The 21,701-nt window shown below is 40.0% G+C and overlaps 1 protein-coding gene across 1 annotated transcript in view; it reads right to left on the bottom strand.

The window, feature by feature from the left end:
- CUX1 (cut-like homeobox 1) overlaps positions 1 to 21,701 on the bottom strand; it is a 204,359-nt gene that overhangs the window by 124,567 nt on the left and 58,091 nt on the right. Inside the window, exon 3 of the mRNA XM_010573901.1 lies at positions 11,391 to 11,438. Coding sequence (XP_010572203.1) covers positions 11,391 to 11,438 — 48 coding nt within the window. The remainder of the gene's footprint in view (positions 1 to 11,390; positions 11,439 to 21,701) is intronic.

The following is a 21,701-nucleotide window of genomic DNA, read 5'->3' as shown; positions in this document are numbered from 1 at the left end:
GAGATCAGAGACTTTTTGCAGAAGCAGTTTGTAAATTGCAGGAACTTTCATCCCCCCCCCCCCCCCCAATTCAGAACCAGAATTCCAAACAATCCCACAGGCAGAAAGATTATTTTATGTTTTAGTTGCTAAAAAAAAAAAAAAAAAAAAAATCAATCAATCTGTTCGATTTAAAGTTCTATTAAAAATGAACAAAACTATTTTATGTATTAAAATAAAATTTGGAAAAAGCACCATGACAACTTTAACTGGAATAAAAAAATAATTAAGTATGCCAGCTTCCAGCTGCATAAGGAAATAAGGAAATATGGGATGAAAAAGACACCAAAAATAGCGAAATATAAATGAAGTCCAGAAACAGAGGAAACAGAGCACTGAAATGACATGGAAGTAAGTATTTGGAAGCTCACTGAAAATTTTCCAAATCAAAGTAAAATTGGTTCAGGAGCCAACAACGACGAGCTCCAATCAGCTCACATTAAAGCAGTTGAACTACATTATAAAACTCTTGCTGAACATTTTTATTTGACTCTAAAAACTTCAGGGACCCTGAAAGAAGTCAACTTATAATTACACTAGCATAGTCTTGACATGAGCTTAGCTCCAAATCTTAATTTATCTAAACCAGGCCCCATTATGTCTTCTCTGACTAGAAAGAAACAACAGTGACCTCTGTATTCCCCACCACCCCCATAAACATATGTTCACTTTTAAGTTTTGGCATACTATTTGTCTTGATAATACCACTGGCGCTATACTGAGATAACAGAAATGAGACACTAGGAATCCTCCCTCCTTAGCACACTCTTCATCTTTAAAATATCACTGGAGCTATACGGAGGGAGCCGCTGCGAGACACCGGTTTGAGAGCAGTCCTCCCTTTATCCACCTTGTTTTTCCAGGTCAAGTGCTTTCATGAGTTGTTGCTCAGAGTATCAAGTTCACCCCAGAGGCTGGATGACCCCCTTCTCCTCCGTAATCATCTCTCTCTAACTTGCCCGTGAAGACCTCCTTGGTCTGCTCCCATTCCCCACTGCCAGAAGGACAGCTGGTTGCCCGATGTTGCTGGCATGCTACTCCAGCAGCATAGACAGCCTATTTTAGAAATGTTTGGTCCCAGTCTAATATCTACTACATGTGGCTAAAATCAAAATATCGTCAATGAAATCCGCGGTTTTATCTCCACATTTAGGTAAGCACCATAAATCTGGCCACCTATGTCAGGGAAGATGCTGAATGTAGTTTCATCTGAACATTGCCTCTTTCCATTGCAGCTACGTCCAGTCAAGTTCAAAAAGATAAAAGCAAAGTCTGTGGCTTTATTTTGGAATCTTGTCACTCTTTACACACTAAGAAATTTCAGCATTAATTAAAGTCTGATGTCTACTGCCCCACAAATCGCCTAGATTCTGTATTCAGGTTCGCAGAAGTGGGATGCTCTTCTGTGCTGTATTGTACGTGGTATTGCCACATCGACTACAGTCAGACAGAAGGCTGCACAATTGTGTTTCTGAATTTAAAGATGAAACAGGAAGATAAAGCTCTCTGCAAGGAAGCTGGAACTGCCAGATGCCGGCGCGTTCTGCATCAACACTTAAATTCTCTGAACTTACAGATATCAGCACATTAACACATTTGCAGACCACGAGATGAGCACATGGCCACGATGTGTTGCTCCTGACAGATCAGCTTGGATCATTCAGCATTGCTGTGTTTTTCTTTTGTTTTTAGACAACTCGGCATCCCAAAGACAACTCCTTACTAAAGGGATGACATTGCTTCCTGTGTCTGTGTGGCATTACTGAAGTATTGGTGATTTACTTGCAGTACAATTAACTGCATATCCAGTGTCTCAAACACAAGCATTCACACAACTATGCTAAATATGAATTTTGTAGTCCTAACTCTCGTACTTATCCTCATTGTTCTTCAGTTGTCATTCTCACTCTCATTAGCCACCCTAACATAAAAGACATGTCTTTTACTGTCCTACCCAATCTGGAACTAACTTATCAAATAAAAATAAATGACTTAAAACAGAAGTTATTTTTCTGTTCTGATATTTAATAAATAGATGCCTTAACAAGACACCCATCCCCCTTCATTTGCAAAGCTCCCTTACACATCTTTTGTCGTATTGTTTTGAATCACAAAGTTTTTCCATTTGTCTTCAATTACTTCGAGCTACCAAAATGCCATTAAGAATTGTAAGAAACATTAAACAAAGGGAAAAGCATGATAACAACTCGTTAATGCACCATTATTTTAAGCCGTCCTATATTCTCGAATAGCTGCCTTGGAATCAAATGGCGGTTATAGCAAGCATTATTAATGCTATGCAATGGCATCAGTCTTTCTTTGAAGCCATTACAATAGAGCTTAGCTACTCTTTCATATAAAACAGTACATCAGTTGCTAAGGTGGAGCATCGCAACAGCTCTAGAAGACACTCTGTGTGCGTGGATTAAGAAGCACGCAAGGTATGCGCACAGTTGGCTTGACTTCCCTTTCTTAATACCAACAGCTATCTGTATTAATAAATTAATTAATAGAAGTATAACATTATAATTTTAGAAATTAATAAAAATATATAGTTCATCATCCCAGTTAATTTATGACAAAATAAAATTTTGTCAGCTGACAAAAGGAAAAGTAAAAATACTGGTTTTTTATCTTTGCTGCAATTAAAAGATTTTTGAAGCAAAATTAAAAAGAAATTATTCCTGTGCAGCTGCTTAAAGCATATGGTGTGTATTTTAGCTGTGCTATAAATTCTTTAACAAAAATAAGGGCTTCACAGTGGATACAATACCAATCTGTTTAACAAAGCTGTTTGGGTGCAGTGCATAGGTATGCTACCAGCAAAGAGCTTGGGAAGAGCATGCCTGCCTCACCAACTTGATGGTTTAACCTCAAGTTAAGAAGAGAGCTTTAAGGACTCAAATCCTTCAAGTTTTCAGTCCTGCCTCCCTCCACTGTGAAACAGCTGCAACCTTGAACCCTTGAAACCTTCTGTTCCTTTCATGCCCAGATAAATCCTGATTTTCCCAGACAAAACGCTGTCATCCCCTGAGGAAAGCTCAGCTCCCTCATTTTCACAGGACAGCTTCTTGTTGCTTTTCCAATCCTTGATCTTCCTTCCCAGTGAAACAGCCCAGCCCAACATGTGCCTCAAGATATTGACAGCAGAACGACAGCTTTGTTTAAATAGCTTTTACTATATGCCACCCTGCCTTCAGATCGCTGCAACGGTGGGTCTGCTATCATTGCTGAACCTCTCCTGGATCCTTTGATAAACCTCCTCACACTTCTCTGCATGTCTGAGCAGCATTTCTCAGTTCCTGCTCTCACTTGACTCCTAATCCATCCGTCGGGCAGGCACCAAACGGCACAGCCCTGCTCTCTCCTCCTGCCTCAGGCCACAGGCTCCCGCTTCTCTTGCATCAGATCTAGCAGTTGCACTGTTGTAGCATGATTCAGCTCACTGGCTTCACAAAAACCTAAGCAACGAAGGAAAGAAAGAATTTATTTTCCATCGTGCCGGCAAACTGAACTGACTCATCCTGTGCATTTGCTAGACTCAGCACGAGGGAGGAGGTGGGCACCCAGGGCTGGGGCAAGGACACGTGCCAGCGTCAGTCCCGCGCTGGCATGGATTGAGTATGGCATGAAACCAGAGCAACAAAATGCGGATGGCAAAAGGAGGGTCAAAGTGCCAAATGGTATGAAAATTCCCTTCCCTAACTATTCTATCAATCAGTCTTTATAGTATCAACGTGTATTAACTTTGTTAATATATATATATTAGTTCATATTATACACTGTAATGTAATGAGGTGGTAGAATTTTACTGGAGACTTTGGTATTGCTCATGCTTAAGTAAAACAAACTAAAGGGCAGCCTGGTCCTGGAAATCAGGACTTTGCTTCGTCGAAGCTTAGAGCTGTCCATGAAGAATAAAGGATACCCTGGACAACCAAGATAATGCCAGCATCCTAGCCCCTCTAACACATTATTTAAACCCTCCCAGTGTTTTCTGGTGTTTTAGATAAGTAACTCTAGCAAGACTGACTCCAGGGACGTCTGGATCGATAGACAAGCAGCAAGAATGCTGCAGAAATATCATTGATTTGCAAAGTTTTACTCTGATCAGAAAAATCAGTAGCGTGGGTGCTCGTGATCAGCCAAATCATGTTGTACTTGAACATTTGAAGGGTGTAAAGAGCTCTGTGTGAAACCACATTTAGGGTGCTCCAATTTGGCAGGCGCACCTCACGCGCATGAATAATTATTTACCCTTGTAATTCTATACTTTGCATCGTAGCCTCCCTCCTCAATTGGCACGGGCCAGTTGCGAATTTTCATAGTGCAAAGAAGGTAAGACTCGTAGCAGGAAGTAAGAAAAAGACGACCTCCAAACGGGGGATGCATACTTCCCCCCAAAATTGAAAGAACTTCTATCGAATGGAAAGAATTTCTAGAGAATAGATCACCAAATTATTCACTATGCCACCAACCAGGGAGATGTCAGAGCCTGCCACTTTTGATCCTCGAGGTTCTGCAAGAGCACAAGGCGGGATGGGCAACATCTCCTGCCGCGGCCAGCCCAGCCACGCTTTCTGCAGCAAAGTGGGGCAGGGGAGGAAGGAGAGAAAGCGATGCTCCTGCCAGGGCAGAGCAGCCTGTGCTATTTGACATCACCTCCAGCTTCCCAGCGGGAGAAGGAGCTACACAGTAAAGCGAGCGGGTGCTTTCACCTGCCCATCAGCCTCTCCTCCTGCCTCTGTGAACAGTGACCTAGAACCCACAATTGCTTTTCTCCCTTATGGATGATCCAAACTTTTGTTTATGTATTTTAAAAAAATTAGGGCAGAGGAATCCTTGCAAGAATGAGCTCATGAACTGCCTTTGTGCAAAATCCACCTGCACATAAATAACAAAATGTAACCTTTCGCTAATATTTTATACTGAGCTTACCCTCTTGCTTCTCTATTACAACAAAGCAAGACCAGACACTGGCTTGTATAGAGCCTCATAGCAATTTTGAAATAAATACAGAGATCATTCTATATTTGGAGAAACAGGGACTGGACTGTAATGACACTCGGCAGAATACTGTGCCCAGCACAGCTCTCCCATCCCCATTCCTTCCAGCACACTTCAAGCTCTCTTTTTTTAAAAGGATGAGAAGATACTCCTGACACTGCGAACTGAAACAGTGCTGCCTGTCTGAATTTTGCATAAATAGTTTCCCACCACTGTTATCATTTCACCCAAATGCGTGGCAGCGGCATAGCGGGCCTTAATATAGACAGCCCACCAGCTGCCAACAGATATTTCAGCACTTTGTCAATTATATAAAAATAAGAGGATTTGGGCTGATCCTCCCCAGAGTTACCCTAGTAGTAACTGCTGTCTCAGTGCAACTTGCCTGCACACTGGATGGGATGGAGATGAACCTGCAAGAGCTTCAGAAAGGTGCACGGTGCCTGTTGCTTGCTTCTAGTGGTGTTATGTTAGGTTTCGGACCTTGCCCATTATCCCAATAGCCGAGGTTTGTCCCAGGAAGGTATCAATATGGGAAGCAGAAAGAGGTACACAGAGGAGAGGCTCTGACTGTGTTTGAGAGTTTCTATGGTTCTGTCCGTAAGTCTGGAGTTAAGCGTGTCTTCTCTCAGGGATGTTTTCGACCCTGCAGCCCACTACCGGCAGCACACATCCTACATGCTCATCAGGCAGAGCGCATCTGCCTTCGAGATGCCGAAGTATATTTAAATCACCTTCCTCAGGAAAGATGTTGTTTAAACTGCAATCAAGCCAGCCAAAAATAAATAAATAATCATTTACACACTTGTGTAAACAAAGAAATGAAACGCTGCTGAGCTGCCGTTACCCCAAAAGCACGCTGTGCGCCTCTCTCCCTTCCCCGCTAGCATCGGGAAATAGAATCGAGACGAAGCACAAAACCGTCCCCGTGCTCCTGTTATACAAAGGAAATTACCCACCACCCACTCCCTGTGGAGTGGACATTAAAAGAAAACAATTACCCAACCAAAATATTAGATTTACTCCATTTTGTTACACAGAGTGGTTTAACGGGACTTTCACTGAAAAGCAGGAAAGCTCTGGGCCTAAATCAGCGCGACGTGAGCTCTGAATTTTGATGTATGCTGTTGACTTCCCCAACACAGAGCAATTTGTAATAGCTTTGCCACGCTGTTGTTTTCAAAGCTCCTGCTACATCACAAGCATTTATTTCTGACCACAAAATTACATTTATTCAACAGAAAGCAGCTCAGGGTCTTTAAGAGGTTAACTTCTGGAGTGCTTGGCTGCTCTCCAGCCTCTGTACTAGAATCAGTGCTAACGCAACAGCACACAACAGCACCCAGGCTAGCCGTGATTAATAGAGTGCTGAATACGCTGCTTTCCACATACACACACTTTTCATTCCCTTGCTTCCATAGATCATGGACTTATCCTCAAAATATCTGACTGAAATTGAATTTGGCTTCTCTCTCAACCGTTCATTTCCTATGTTATGCAAGGTTATATCCTTTTCTGCATGAGCAGAACCAAACCAGCTGCAGCTTTTGAGAAGAAAATGTGTTTTCAATTATGAAGCTGGCCTGAATATTGAACCACAGTTCTACTGCTACTCTAATTGAGCCATCATGGAGTGAACCTACAGGAAAGAAATTGTATTAATTAGGTTTGTAAATTTAACATAAGGAAATTAAAGGAGGGTAAAAAAAAAAAGATGAGTATCAGCTCAGGAATACTCCTTCAAAACACAGAAGGAAACTAGGTCTGAATTTGTTTAGGCACACATTATTAGAGTACTCCTTCAAAGGCATGATTAGTAGTTCCAGCACACCAAAATGATTTTTTTCAGCTTCTGTTGTCTGCATATGGAAAATTATTAAATTACTCTACTGACCAAATTAATAGTTTAAAGAGCAATTCAGCTAAGTGGGGAGCCAGAGTGGTCTCATCAGAATGGCAATACCCTTAAAAGTACTTGCTTTGTGAGAAGAATATGAGAAATGGTTTTCACAGAAATAAAGTCCAGCGCGTTGTTTTGGAGTATGTGCCTTAAAGGGTTCTCCAAATGAGGGATTACTGCATTACTGTTGGACAGTACTGTTATGCCACATGAAAAGAATGCTAATGACCTCAGGAAATCCTTTCCCAGCCTTAAAATATCTATTTGATGACTTCACAAATACGGATTCCAACATTAGATTTCCATACCACAACTTCAGTTCTGTAAATTAACATAGCCCAAGAACATAACTTTTTTTTTTTTTGAGATTTCATGTACAAATATCCATCCACTGATGTAAACATGGTAATGCACAATGACCTACTCAGTACACAGCTTCTTTAGATGGTTGCTTGAAGGAGTGCCTTGCCAACTTGCAAATGAGATATAATCATTTTACGATTGAATGATAAAGCTCTTTAGCCTTTTCTGATTCTGTCCTGTATTTAGCCCAGCATATGGTGAGAACCATTAATAAGCTGCATCCTGAGGTTAATGGTAAGCAAAAAAAAAGGGGGGGGGGGGGGGGGGAACCCCACCAAAAAAAAGAGAAGATATTTAAGAAAGAAACAACAGGAATTTTACACCTCTTAAATTAATGACTTCTAACTGTCTTGCTCCCAATAGCCTATTTACACCATCCAGACCTTAAATCTTCCAGGCAAGCTAGAAAAGTTACCCACAAAGATCAAAAGAACAATACCATCAGTTCTGAGTCAGACAGAACATTCTATTAAGTTAAAAAAAACCACAACTGTGTTCAAATTTCCATTAAAATCCTAAATAAGGAAAAAGTACTATAATAAAATTATCTTACAGTGATGAATTAATAGGGACTCACATTGAACTAGGAATAAATTTTAAAATTTGCAGTATGCTAAATTGCATTTTATAATGCTTTTACTTTAACTGTCAACATAAAAAATCCAGTTACTTAAAGCACTGAGATCTATACAAAAAAAGTTATTTCCCACTACTAATGGAAACTGCATATTTGATAACTGGAACAGTTTTCATCTGAATGAATGAGATAAATACATCTATGGAATACAGAATGTTCTGGTCTGGGGGGGGTGTATTTATAAATTCATATTATACGAAGGGAAAAGGCGGGGGGGCGGGGGGGGGGAAGTATCACTATGCATGCTCAAACTGAAAAGAAAAATTGGCTGAAGTGACCTGCGGATTTATTTTAAAAAGTCAACTAGCCGCAGGTTTACAAGCAGACGTCCCATAAAGCATGCTTGGGAGGATATTTAAATATGTGAGCTTAAGTTAACCTCTCTCCAAGTCACGTCAAGCTCACCGAGGGTACAGTTCAAGGACAGTTTAAGTCAACCTAAGCTGGCACATTTGCACTCCTCCTGCCCTTGGCTTTACTCTCCTGGCCTCTCCCCTGCCCCGCAGGCGCCTGCAGCGAGCTGCTTCAGTGAACCACCCTGGCAGAAAACTAAGCCAGCAAAAAAAGGGGAAAAAAAGAAAACTTTGTGCTCACCGTGGGATCACACTAGCAAATGTGCTGAGGCAAGGCAGGAGGTGGGGAGCTGAGTCCTTAGGTAGGCAGAACACAGCAATATCCATATAAAGCTACTTAAATACCTTTACTCGTTAGGGAGCTATCTGTCCCATCTGATCTTCTGGCCCTCCCTAGTGCCGAGAGCCCTGTGGAACACAGTCATCCCACATGGGATTTGCAAAAGCCTGCTTCCCTTCTGAGATGGAATCGTAATTTATTATTACTTGGACATGCAAAAAACACCTACTTAGTTCTGTCATTAGAGATCAAGAAAAGGATGGGGCAATAGCAGTAGGGGTGGAGATAGGAGTCAGAGGCAAAAATGTGGTGGAGACTCTCCCGCATGGTAACCAGAGAAGCTGCATCATGCAAGAACGTTTTTTCCTAGCTTCCGCATGAGCAACTGACGAGAAGGCGGCGGTGCTCTGAAGTTCGGCAATACCATCCACAATGCCTGCAGAGGTGTGAACCAGAGCACTCCTACAGCATTCCCTACCTGCTGCTCGAGGGCACTCGCTCTCCACCAGAGACAGTAGAAAACATCGTATTTTCACTGCTTCTCTGCTTACCTCTGTTTTATTTACTTTCTCCTGTTGTTTTTTTAAAAAAAACCAAAATCCTAGTCTGGGGATGAAAACTGAAGTCTGTGTAGCAGAAGCAGGGAACCTCTTATGAGCTGATCACTCTCTATTCCTCCTTCCTCCTCCCTGCTCACATCCCAAAGTACATGTACTGTGTGACCAAAAGGTCTCTCTGCCACCTCCTCCCAGGACATTAAATATCACCTAACAGGTAACACTCACGCTACTGCAAAACAATCTCACAGAGTCTGTGGGATGGGTGTCCGGCTCTCAGCAATACTGCTTGCTGAGACATCTCAGGGGAGAGTAAGTCGAGGCATCTCCAGTGGATTTGAAATAGAGAAAAGCTTATGTACTTAACACAATTTGTTCTTGAGATACCTGGAGCATTCATCTCATGATCTTTTAGAAAGTCAGCCTTAACAATAAACAGAGACCAAATCTATATACTGAACAATAAAATATAACTCAACAGAACAGGCTAATGTTCTTGGTATTTTGATTTGTCTCCAAAACAAGATACAGTAATTACATCTATAATCAAATATCACAATTCATAGTTTAATGTTCTGCATTTATGTAGTCAATCATGATTAGTTCAGGGTTTTTAGGTTTCTAAACCCCTGTCTAGATTAAGGACACTGGAATCACTGGCTCACAGATTCAGCAGCACAATCTTGTAATGTATTCGTGCTTCATTTATCTAAGAGCAGATTTCTACCAACAGATTTTACTCTTGCAATTTGCGAGGTTGAATTTATACCAACATTAACTTCACTTTTACGTTAGTGAAGCAAAACTACAGAAGAGGAGTGTGTATGAGCCATACCAAGGTTAACAGTGAGCTGTCTCCAAGGCAAGGTCTAATCAGAGAATCTTCCTTCACTGTAGCCAAATTTGGATTTATGATTCTTACTTCATCCTCAGACATTCCCTTCATTAAAGAACAGTGCTGAAAGCACACATACACTTTTCAGTCAGTGCACTGCAAGCTTGAAACTAAAGTGAAAAGGTTTTAACAACACTGCAATCCACTCAGAGCAATTTTGAAGTGTAAATTTCCATTGGCAAACGGACTCACACAAGTCATTCTTTGTTCTCACAAATTACTATTAGATATATCAAGGACAAAGTTGTTCTGTTTATTTATTTATTTCTAGCAATACTTGGGAAACTGGGTGGTAAAATAAAAAATATCATACTGCTTTTAAGATGAGCAATTATTGCCTATTTGGGATACATATTTAGCAGGATATGCAAGTAATCAGAAATGCAGCCCTCATTACAGATAACGGGAGTTGTGCACTTAATTCCCTATGCAGACTTCTGAACACACGCTCCTCAATTTCTCTGTGCTCTGATGGGAACTGCAACAATATAAACTCAGCCAACGACTTACAGACCAAGGAAGTAAAAAGTGTTGCTGTTTTAACGCAGCTAACTTTAAGGGCAGAGCTCTACAATGTGTAACACAGTGTGAGCTAAAACCTGTATCTACCACCCCACGCAGGCACTAATCTTCATAACGAGAAATATAATTTGCAAACTTCATACACGACATTTCCTTAGAGGCAGTACAACAGCTCCCATCTGGCCTAAGCACTCACGTGAAGTGAGCGCTTCAGTGCTGTCCACAGCTAAAATGTAAAATTCTGTAATTGGCCCAGCTGCCTTTTCCTATAGAAATTCTTCAAAATAACAACAGTTGGCTTTTAAACTTGTGATCACTCTAATCATGTGTTTCTTAGTGGAGTGGTGTGAAGAGAAATCAAAGTAAGAGCCAGCATCAGAGCTGCTAATGCTTTCTCTTGGTTTTCCAACAAACACCTGCCAACTTAAGGTCTTCCATCAAGCCCTCTAGAATACATTGTTTTACAGCTGAAAAGGTTTACAGTGAAAACTATTTGTAGTATCTTCATATTTTTGTATAGGTACATTACATTGCATTCATTAAGCGTTCAAACCATCAAGTCACTGAAGCATAGCGAGTTAGCATGTGCCACCTGAGTCACTGCAACGGTAAGCTTATGCTCAGGTATGCTGAATGCAAAGTGATTTGACCAGTTTAGCTTGTCCAGCACAAATCCAGTGTATCACACACATATCCTGCACGCAGCAAAATGCAGAAGGGCTGAACCCCTGCAATGCTCTCTGATCAAGGGCTCTGTACCCACCCGGCCACGCTGAAACACTGCCAGCACTCATGTGAAGCAATATCTAAAGCACCATGAGAAGCATAAGCTCTTACCTCTCCCTGGAAACTCTTCAGTAATGGAGCTACCTGTTTGCGCAGGTCCTAGAAGACAGAAGCAAGATATTTCATCAGAAAAATTTGAAAGGACAAGTCATTGTCAAGTTTTTCCTAACACTATTTGCAGTTCTGAAATACTGCTTAAATTCTGATCGCATTTTATGGGAGCTTTGATTAAAAGTAAAGTATACCTAGAATTCATTGTGAACAAGTCTGCATTTCCAGTTTGACATATACCTGTATCTGTTGCAAACAGTATTAATTAACAAAACTGTAGTGATATTGGGTAAGCACTGAACGCCTTCAAGCTCATAATTCAGCTGAAACACTAATGCGATTAGAAGTAAATGCCTCTATCTACCTAAACAGCAGCTACACCTCTGAACTTACGCCAAAGAAATTTCCACAAATGGAAGCTAGGCTTAAAGGAAGATGACTTGGAACCATCATTTCAACTAAGAGTGTTGCCATTTTGTAAAAGGTCTATTTTATTATTTTCTCAAGAGTGCTCTGACTTTAGCCCTCAGAGAACTGGAGACAGCCACATTGAAGAAGACAGTACTATTTGTTGGTTTTTATATAACTCAAAATATCTTCTTCGGAATTACAACACACTTAGTGCTACAAAATTCATTAAAATACTGCCCATGGAATCACTCTAAAAGTTTATAGCATATTTTTACTTAGCAACCAAGATAATTTAGGACAACAAAGGTCTATCTACCTTGCATAAAATTCTCAGTGGCTCAGCTAATTTGGGTCTAATTCACTTACAGATTCTCAGAATTCTCATTATGTGAATGCCTGAAGAATAAAATCCTGTAACTTTGCAGAGGACACTGTATTATTCATGCACAGCCTAGAAGCTGGACTCCTATTTTTGCTGTGGTATTCCACCAACAAGTCACAAGCAGCTATTTGACAGTACACTTGCAGCTAGAAATAAATCTGTAAGAGGTATAAAACAATAACGTGATGCTGCATCATTTAGGAGGGCAGCACTGATGTGGGTTACCCAGGAAGAAGGTGGATTTCCCATCCTTGGAGATTTCCACAGCACAGCTGACCAGACCTAGTGTGGGTGCTAAAGACCCATTTTTAGGGCCAGGTGAGATCTAGTCAGCCTCTGGACATCCCCTCCAACCAAGAGTCCTGTGATGCTCTGAGAATACTGCTCACAACTGGGACAGTCACGAACAGCTCAAGTAACGATGAAATCTTCCTAGCTTCACACAGGCTACAGTCCCTTAGCTACCCTGAACCTCATGCAAGAGGTCATAAAGAGGTCTTTGAAGTATTTTTCTACATAAAAAGGGTCCATTGAAGCCCTGGGCCTTTCGGAAAAGAAGGTGACCTTAAAAAGTTGGGAAATTCTCTTTTCTAATGCATATACTTTTACATCTAGAGTAATGCAACATATTGGACATTAAACCACTCACCAAAACACCCTCAGCCCTGGATTTAATCTGATTTTCCTGAAGGAAAAGTAGGCTTTTGAGAGAAGTGATTTTTGTCATTTAAATGACAAGTCATGCAGAGAGTTGGAGTATCAGGAGTTCTCCCACTCCCTGAGAAATAGCTTAGGGGGCCAAACGCAAATGAAGCTATCAAAGACAAATGATCAGCCAAATTTCACTTCTTACACGGTTATTGCACTAACATCCAGCTAATCCCTATCAAGTTAAGGATAACGTTGCAGCTTTATAAGCTCCCTCTTCAGCACCAAACCAAACAATGCTTCTTTTATTAGACCAAGTCAAGTCACCTAATTGTTTCCTGATATTTTCTGCTGTCTGTTTTAGGACAGAAACAGGTTAGATACTGTCCTTGTGTATCACGAACATCTACAAATTACCTCTAACAAAGCAAACTGGCAGGTTGAGCAGCTTCTCCCCACTTCCTGACTACTCCAGGAGACCAGAGGGCTGTGCATGTTTTTTAACATGTTTTCTTTGTAACCTGATGATGATACTGAAGAGAGTAACAATAACCATCAATGGCAAAATAAATGTCCACATTCAGGGCCAAAATCTGGCATGGTAGGTTTTAATGCACAGTGAAATTACAAACAGAGATATTAGATTTACAGTCAGAATACTGGCACACTTTATAAAACCAGGAAAAGTTGTACCATCCAAGCAAAGCAACATTTCTTGAAATAAAAATCTCAGCTGGTAGGAAATCATCAGTTTTAGGGCTTCTGCCCCTGCTATTGCCTCTGAATTTACTGCCTAGTTTGGCACCAGCCAGCAAACTGATGTCAAAACTGAAAGCAGAAATACAGGAGATCTAATTCCAGACCAGCCCCAAGTCTCTTGCTTGCACAGCTCTCAAGAGCAGGGCATTATTGCCACTGCCTAAGCACACGGCGTAAGAATCAGAAATCACCCTAGGTACATCGGCAGATGACAAAGGACCGCAATGGCATTCAGTAAAATAAAGCACGGCCAGCTCTGGAGGCAGGAGAACGTAAGCCCTGCTCCTCTCTGTGTGCGTGGTGAGCTCTAGCCAAGAAGCTGCTATTGAATTGCATCGTCTGACACGTACTAACTTTTGAAAGACAGGATTTGCAGCACTTCTTATTTTATGATATAAACTATGTCAGGACTTTGCCTTCATATTCATCTTTAATAATGAGAGATGTTGTTGGTAGTTGTTCATAGCAGAGAGAAGAGGGAGAGAAGCAGGGGGGAAAAAAGGAATAGAAGGGGCACCCCAAAGCCAAGAAAACAGTTGGTCAAGCTGTCAAAAAGGGAGAAAAGCTTTCAAGTACAAAATCTGATTCCCACACATCCTTCATTTAGCAAATTCAGGATGCTAAACACTCATCCCAGCAATCAAAACGTTACCAAGCAAAATTCATGCCATAACGGGAAAACGTGTTGTGCTTGATTTAGACAGCAGCTTTTGTTGTTGGTAAAACTGTTTTTAAAACATTTCATGATAGAGGAGAATGCAACTCAAAATGATTCAGTCCCACTGGCAAGCAATCGGTTATACCACAGTAATCAATCTGGGGCAATCCTGGGACATGCGGGTCATTAGAGCACACGGTTTAACAGGGTAAAATGCTTTGACAACTTGAAATCTTAGCAATAACTTGAAATCTGTTGCAGCTGAATGACAAGAGTCAGAGCATCCCACTTCCACTATCTTCACAGAGCAAACTGTCTAAGAAAAGTAACTGCAAGGAATTTGCTCCAGTATTTTAAATGCAACCAAATATGCCATGCAGGTAAGTGGCACACACCATAACAAAAAGCATAAACACCTTCCTCACACCATGTTTTGTTTCCTCCCCACCTTGGAAAGAGTTTATAGGCTACTTTTATAATTCCATCCTTGGCTAAACAGCATCAAAACTTTAGACAGCTCACAACAAAAGGGAAATAAAAATAAACAGACAGAAGTCAGGAATACATATGCCTCGAGTCACCAGCTAAAACTCTGCTGGTGAGATTTATTTTTGGCACTTTGGAAAAATTCCTCATCAGACTTCGTCTCAAAATATTACACTAACATCAAATAGCATTTTACCTTCTTTGCACTGAACTGAACAGAAAGAAGGACGTTCGGTTCAGGCCCGGGGGAATCTGTAATGTTGGTTAGCAAGGACACCATATGATTTATTATCTGTTTAAAGCGTAGTGGCCTTTACTGCCTGGGCTGTGATCAAAACAGGAAAAGCAACCAACTCCAGCACTCACATACAGCTAGCAAATCACTGCGATCAAGCATAACAGCTAAAAAGGGTACATGCAACCGAACATTAAAACAAATGATAATTTATCAACACAAATGCATTGAAATATTGGAGTACTCCTATACAATCACATTATTAGCTTATTTTTCCATGCCATCTAAACGTGCATGTTATCTCTCTCTGGATGATTTATCAGGGTAGAGCAGTTTTCTGAAAAAGGCTCTATCACAGTCAAACTCAATATCTGAAGTAGAGCCTATGAATTAGGATGCTGTATCATTATCTGAATCAAATCTGATAGCTGAAAGCTAATATAGCATTTTCCCTTTACAAGAATATAAACAACAAGTTTATGTTTTGATCAAGTAGCTACACAATGAAATCTGAATCCAAATAATTTTTAACTCCCTTTCCATTCTCATTAAAAATAACTCTATGGAAAATAAACTGAGAATAAATCTATGGTAAAAACCTGGGCAACAAATGCATCTTTCTGACAACTAAACTACATTATTTATCTATTCCTATCTTAATACACTGTGTACAGTACAAAGGACGTATCAATGGTCAGGCTACCAAAACTGTATTTGTAATTTACTTGAGGTCTGAAGCTACACAAGCACCTTCTGATCTCCTCACAGACTGCTCCATCTCATTTACCTCCAAAATGCTTATCTCTAAATGTCACAAGAGCCCTATGACCCTGGTTTGATAAAGTGGTCCAGCAAGGCTAAGCTTGACCTATACACACCTTTATCATCTACAGAAGTAGTATGCTCTTGTAAAAAACAAAACAAAACAAAACAAAACAAAAAAACCCCGAACACCCAAAAAAACAACCAAACAAAAAAATCCCACAACAACAAACTGGGCAAATGTTCTATCGTATGCCTCCTGAGCCACATTTCCTGTGATTTGTTCTATATATCGTCTACTCAAGACACGCACTGGCTGGTGAATGTCACTATGTCTGGCAGAGAAATCATAATGAGAAGCAGCCCACTTGTATCAGCATCGGTGACATCATTAGTTCAGCTGTCACAACCTATTTTTGAGCTGCCTTATCACCAGTAAGATGCAATGGCTTTCCTGCCATCTTACCCTTTCGCATTTCCTTCCTCGTTAGCCCACACTTAATAAGGAACTAACAAGTGGCCCTGCACTCAAAACTGGCAGGGCTGAACTTCCAGACACTTTCTTAAAAGAACTTACAAAAAGGGGAAAAAAAAAAAAAAAAAAAAAAAAAAAGAAAGAAAAAACCAACCCAGAACAAAATCCAATACATATTGACTGTGCAGGAAGATATTTGTCAGTTCAATCAACGTATAAAAAGAAATAGCACAGCCTCAAGAGGAACTCTCGTGTCAAAAACTGGCAGCCAGGTTGGTTTAAGCCCTTCTTTCAAGAGGCAGTGTGCTGGTATGATGGATATTTGTTTCTTGCAATTGGGAGGATGTTTATCTGTGTACCCTCACAGGCAGGGCTCCATACACTTTGTCCACACAGCTATTATCTCTTTAATGTTGTTGAGGTTCTCTTTCATATAAATACAGCTGAAAGGGGGAGAGGTAAAAAGCAGCCAACCATAAAGGCTTTGGGAAGAACGCTATCATCAACTTCTGAGGTGTGTTTGATTATTATGTACTTCAAGGACACAACTTGTCACTGTGAAACACAGAAATCAGCAAGTTAACTATAATTAGTAGTAAACAGTTCTGCTGGTTAATTAGAGAGAGCCAGCAAGCATCTATGCTTCACCCTGCTATGGGTAAACTAGTGAACAAGTTGGGATCACTGAATCAGATGCTCACCTACCAATACAAAAGCTTAAAATATTATTTCTTTGCACCCACAATTATGAAAAAATCCAGAATATGCCATTTTTCCACCAGAGATCCATGGTACATGTGATTGGAGGAGTACTAAGAGAAACACTTAAGTCTTTATATTCAATTAGTTCCAGCAAGCTCTGCTTTGCTTTGCTCTAAAAGATATGAAATTGAAATCCCAGATAGTTGTCCAAACAGGTATTATACAATAGCTTAGATGACTTACTTAATTCCTAAAATATAAGGCAAATTAAATCATATGAGCAAACAATTTATTGCTCAATTTACACTATGATTTAATGAGATATAAAACCTATTACTTAAGGTTGCTATTTACTTGAAATCTGATCGTTAAAGAATGAATCATGATGTTATCAATTTTCTGTGATAGTCTTAGTTATTTTAATACACTAACAGGCCGGTATTTTCTCTGTACAAAAAAAATCTTTTTAAGTTACAGTTATAGATATGTTTCAACCTAGCACAATGATAAATAAAAAATCTTGATTTACAGTAGCAAAATGTACACCACGGTACTTTCTGAAATATTTCAGCTCACAAATCTTGTGCAAATTCCATTAGCTTTAATTATTTATTAGCAGTAGATTTAGATTACTGTTCTTGACCTATTTTTCAGTGTATGGACCCACCCAGCAAGAAGTGAAAAAATATTCCGTTTGTGAAAGGCTGATTTAGTGAGAGCAGACTTTAGCTTAAAGTAGAATATTAAGCAAAACCACACGCATTGTAATTCAGGGGGAGAAGCTTCCACTTCAGAAAGGTTACGAAGCACGGCATAACCAGCCTACAGAATAAACACTAAGAGAGATTCCTTAAAAAGAGACGGAATTTTTGCTGTTTAACCACCTCAGACCATTTTGCAAAATAGCAGCCGCATGACAATCCCAGAAGGAAGCGAGCCTTGACAGCAGACATACAGAGAAATTTCAAGGCTTTCTTTGTGGACATACCCTTGTTTCTACCAAACTCTGTAGACCACATGGGTCCTAATAAACCATGGGGAAATAGGTCTAGAGCGAGCAAACATTTTGGGGCTGGTCCTGTGGTCCCTTTCACTGGCCAGAAGCAAACCATGCTCTTCCCAAGCACGAGAAAAATGGAGCATCTGTGAAGGTGTCTACTTGCCACGTTGCCTTGGGTCTGGGACTGGCACTTCACTTTCAATGGAACTACTCACTTGCGCAAGTCTTAATGGAATCCTCTTATAGCTTCTTCCAAGTTAAAATAAACAAAAAGCTAACAAGTTTACTCTGTGCCTATGCAGCAACGTATAAACAGACTGGTTACCTTCAAACTGTTTAAAAAATCAACTGTGCAAAAGAACTGTTGCACCCATATATATGTATGTATGTGTGTATATATATACACACACATACACTATATATAACAGAAAAAGAATTTTTTTAACGAACTTTACAAATTAATTTAGTGAACTATGCTTTTTAGAATCTTGTTAAAACCTTGCTGTCATTTATAAAACAGCAAGTTAACATTGGCTAGAAAAGATATTGAACAGAAACAATTCAGAACTTAAAAACTAGAGTTGCTAGGAAACTAAAAAATTAATTCAAACAAAAATGATTCAGGTAGCACCTTGGAAGAAGATAATTCTAATGAAACGAAATCCTGGTCACTAAAATTTCAGTAAGGGGAAAAAAAAAAGGATGATGTATTTAACAGCTCACCAATACATGCAGAAAATCAAGCATCATTTTTAACAAACATACCTATTTAAAAGGCTACATACTGGCTAATCGCCCCATGGAGATTTTTCCTCCTGCTAACAGTTTGTCCTGCTTTCTTGTTAAACCCTGTAGTCCTGCTGAAGGCTGCAGGCGACATCAAACATGCCACGATAGACCCTTGTCATGGGAAAAGCCACATGTCTGTATCATCCCAGGTCAGGAGAACTACTTATTTATGTAATGAAAAATCATTTGATTAGCCAAATAAATATTTCAGAATCTTTGAAGCGCACTGCTCTTGCCAGCGGAATAATCACGTGTCAGTGAAACCCAGGAATCGCTGTTCTTAGGACTTAGGCCAGTATCTCTGCATACAGAAAAGAGAATTACTTGGTGCCAAGCTTTGTTAAGTACCTGCAGATTTTATTAGATAAGTACATCTGTCCAATAAAACTGAAAGGAAACTGACTGCTTAGTTGTGCATCCCAACAAACAGCCTCACCTACATTTGTCAAGTTTTAACCAGAACCACTCTGTCCCTCCAAAACCACCATGTCATTCCACAAGCTCTCTGCCCCTGCAATTGAGGTTTCCAGTGAAAAAGATCCTTAACACTCATCTCAAATCACATCCTGCAGGATCTGTTCTTCCATCCACTACAGCGCTCTCATTTTCCACTTTGAAAGTCTACAAAGAGTTCACAATGCTTCCCTGATTATTCAGAATTACAGCCTGCAGAACAGAGGTTTCTCTTCAGCGTAAAATGGGGAACTTCTGAAAAAAGGTAATTATTATGAGTCTTAAAAAATTAACGTGTCTAATGAGAAGCTAATGACATGGGCCATGACTCTGCAGAAAATGCATCTAAGTACTGTGGTCCAATTAACAACACCAGTTCAAACACAGACTAATGCTTCACATGGTGGATTTAAAAAGAAGAATATTTAATGTGAAACCATAATTGCGCCTGTAATTTTCCATATTCCCTCCACACAAGCAGAGCTGTGTCTGAATCACTGTGCACCCTACTTCAGCACTCAGTCTCGCCTTTCTGGATGATGAAATCAGAAACCTGGGTGCTGTCTGGCAGCACTGTGCTCATAAGATTTGAATTTCTCCTCAGTCTCAAGGAAAAGATGGGTGGGACCATTCAAAAATCATTAATTTCAACGTACAGTTTTATTTAGGAAAAGTGAGAGTACTAAAAAACATTCATGTTTTAAAACCTGTTATTGGACAACTGGAAAGATTTCCAAAATACAAGTATCTTGCTTTTAAGCCAGGTTAAGTTTCCAAGAATAATTCTCTGCTAAATATAATAATAAGGAACCAGGCTTCATCCTCACAGATCCTTACAGACCATACCTAAATTGGGGGGGGGCAGTCTGTGCACTGCCAAGACATCAGATATTGCAAAATTGTTTTCCCTGCTTATCTTTTAAATACAGGTTAAAAATATAGCTGTGAATAGACCATGCATTAATCATACTCTGACATACCTACATGTAAGAACACAGGTGTATTTACTGATTTGTATCATTATAGTCAGCCTTTTTCTATGATTCCAATGCAAGAAAATCCAATACTAAGCAATCCTCTAATAATCTTTTTATAAGATTTGCTCGCTTAATCTTGACCCTGACCGTTCAGTTTTATTCAAAAGCCAGTTGCTCCAACAGAAAACAAGTTGTTTCACGAGGGTCAGAGTGAAAAGCCTGCTGTCCTGCAAATCCACGTCCTACATTTGCTAAAGCCCTTGCGACTGTCATCTTTGCTATCTTTATGTTCTTTGAGGCCTCTTCTATGCAGGAAGTCACTGGCTAGTCGCCTGCTGCAGCTCACAGGTTACCATGCCTTTAGGAGGCATCACGCTTTAAATGCAGCTAAAGTGGTAACTTCAGATTCCTACAAAGACGAGAAATTCGAAGAAAAGAAAAAAAATGACAACCTCAAAAACATCAGGATATAAACCCAAAGGGTTTACTACATCTAATTTAGCATACCTAGTAAAAACACCTCAAAATTAATATAACTGTCATCCTCCTGACCTAAATAAAAAAATACAGCACAGATCTTTTCATGTTGCTTCAGTAAGTGAAGCAATTCAGAGAAAACAAACTTTTGCTGCCTTTACGCTTCCTGGCAAAATTCCTACCGAAACACGCTCAGGCCTATAATGCATATGCTTTGGTAGCACACAGTAGATAGAAATGAATCATCAAGATGAAAGCAAGCAAAATCTCACTACAGACTTATTCAATACGTTGACTGTTTGTTTGTTGAACTTAAGAAATAAAAAACCCACATAAAGTACTTTTGAGCAGCAGCATCTTCTCACAACTGTAATATATAGTCTCAGCTGGGACTAATTCCCAAATTAATGTGCTGAACTGTGAACTGTTCCAGTTGGCTTTTTTTGCAGGGTTTGGGTTTTGGTTTGGGGTTGGGTGGGGTTTTTTTTTTGTTTGGGGGGGGGGGGGACGGGGACAGAGAGGGCAGGCGGGAGAAGAGATAAAAAGACCAGGAAAAGAAACCCAGAGGATTGAAGATTTAAAAAGCAGAGACAGAAAGACAGAGACCGAGCAAGCGCACAGTCTGTCATTCCTGTGCACTTTTTTTTCCATTGTTAAAGGCATGCGAGCCTAGCACTGAATCACAATGAACTCAATAGCAGATTAAAATGAAACATACTTGTATAATAATAAATCAACAGAATTAATACAAGCTTATCTTCTACTAACTTAAAAGGGGGAGGTGACAAATTGCACTTAAGGAAAAACAGTTTTACTGTTGCTAGCATAAGCTGAGCGTCTATAGGAAACTGCTAAATTTAGAAAGCCAGCTTTTGATGATAGCAACGGAAATTAATTCAAGTTTTTTTTGTGTGTGTGTGTGGTTTTTTTTTAAAGAGCTCTAGAATGTTACTCATCTTCTTGAAACTCTTACCAAAAGTAGAGACTTCATAATGCACTATCCTCCCTCCTACTCTTCCCCCTTAAAAAGGCAGAATTGCTCCTTTGGGCTACAGCAATTTAGGAACTTAATGCAGTTTAACAAATTCCGTATCTCT

Source organism: Haliaeetus leucocephalus, unplaced genomic scaffold, assembly GCF_000737465.1.
Source record: "Haliaeetus leucocephalus isolate CR32 unplaced genomic scaffold, Haliaeetus_leucocephalus-4.0 Scaffold395, whole genome shotgun sequence".
NCBI classification, from domain to species: domain Eukaryota; kingdom Metazoa; phylum Chordata; class Aves; order Accipitriformes; family Accipitridae; genus Haliaeetus; species Haliaeetus leucocephalus.
Note: the sequence above shows the minus strand (reverse complement) of the source record. Positions and strands in the feature narration are given on the sequence as shown.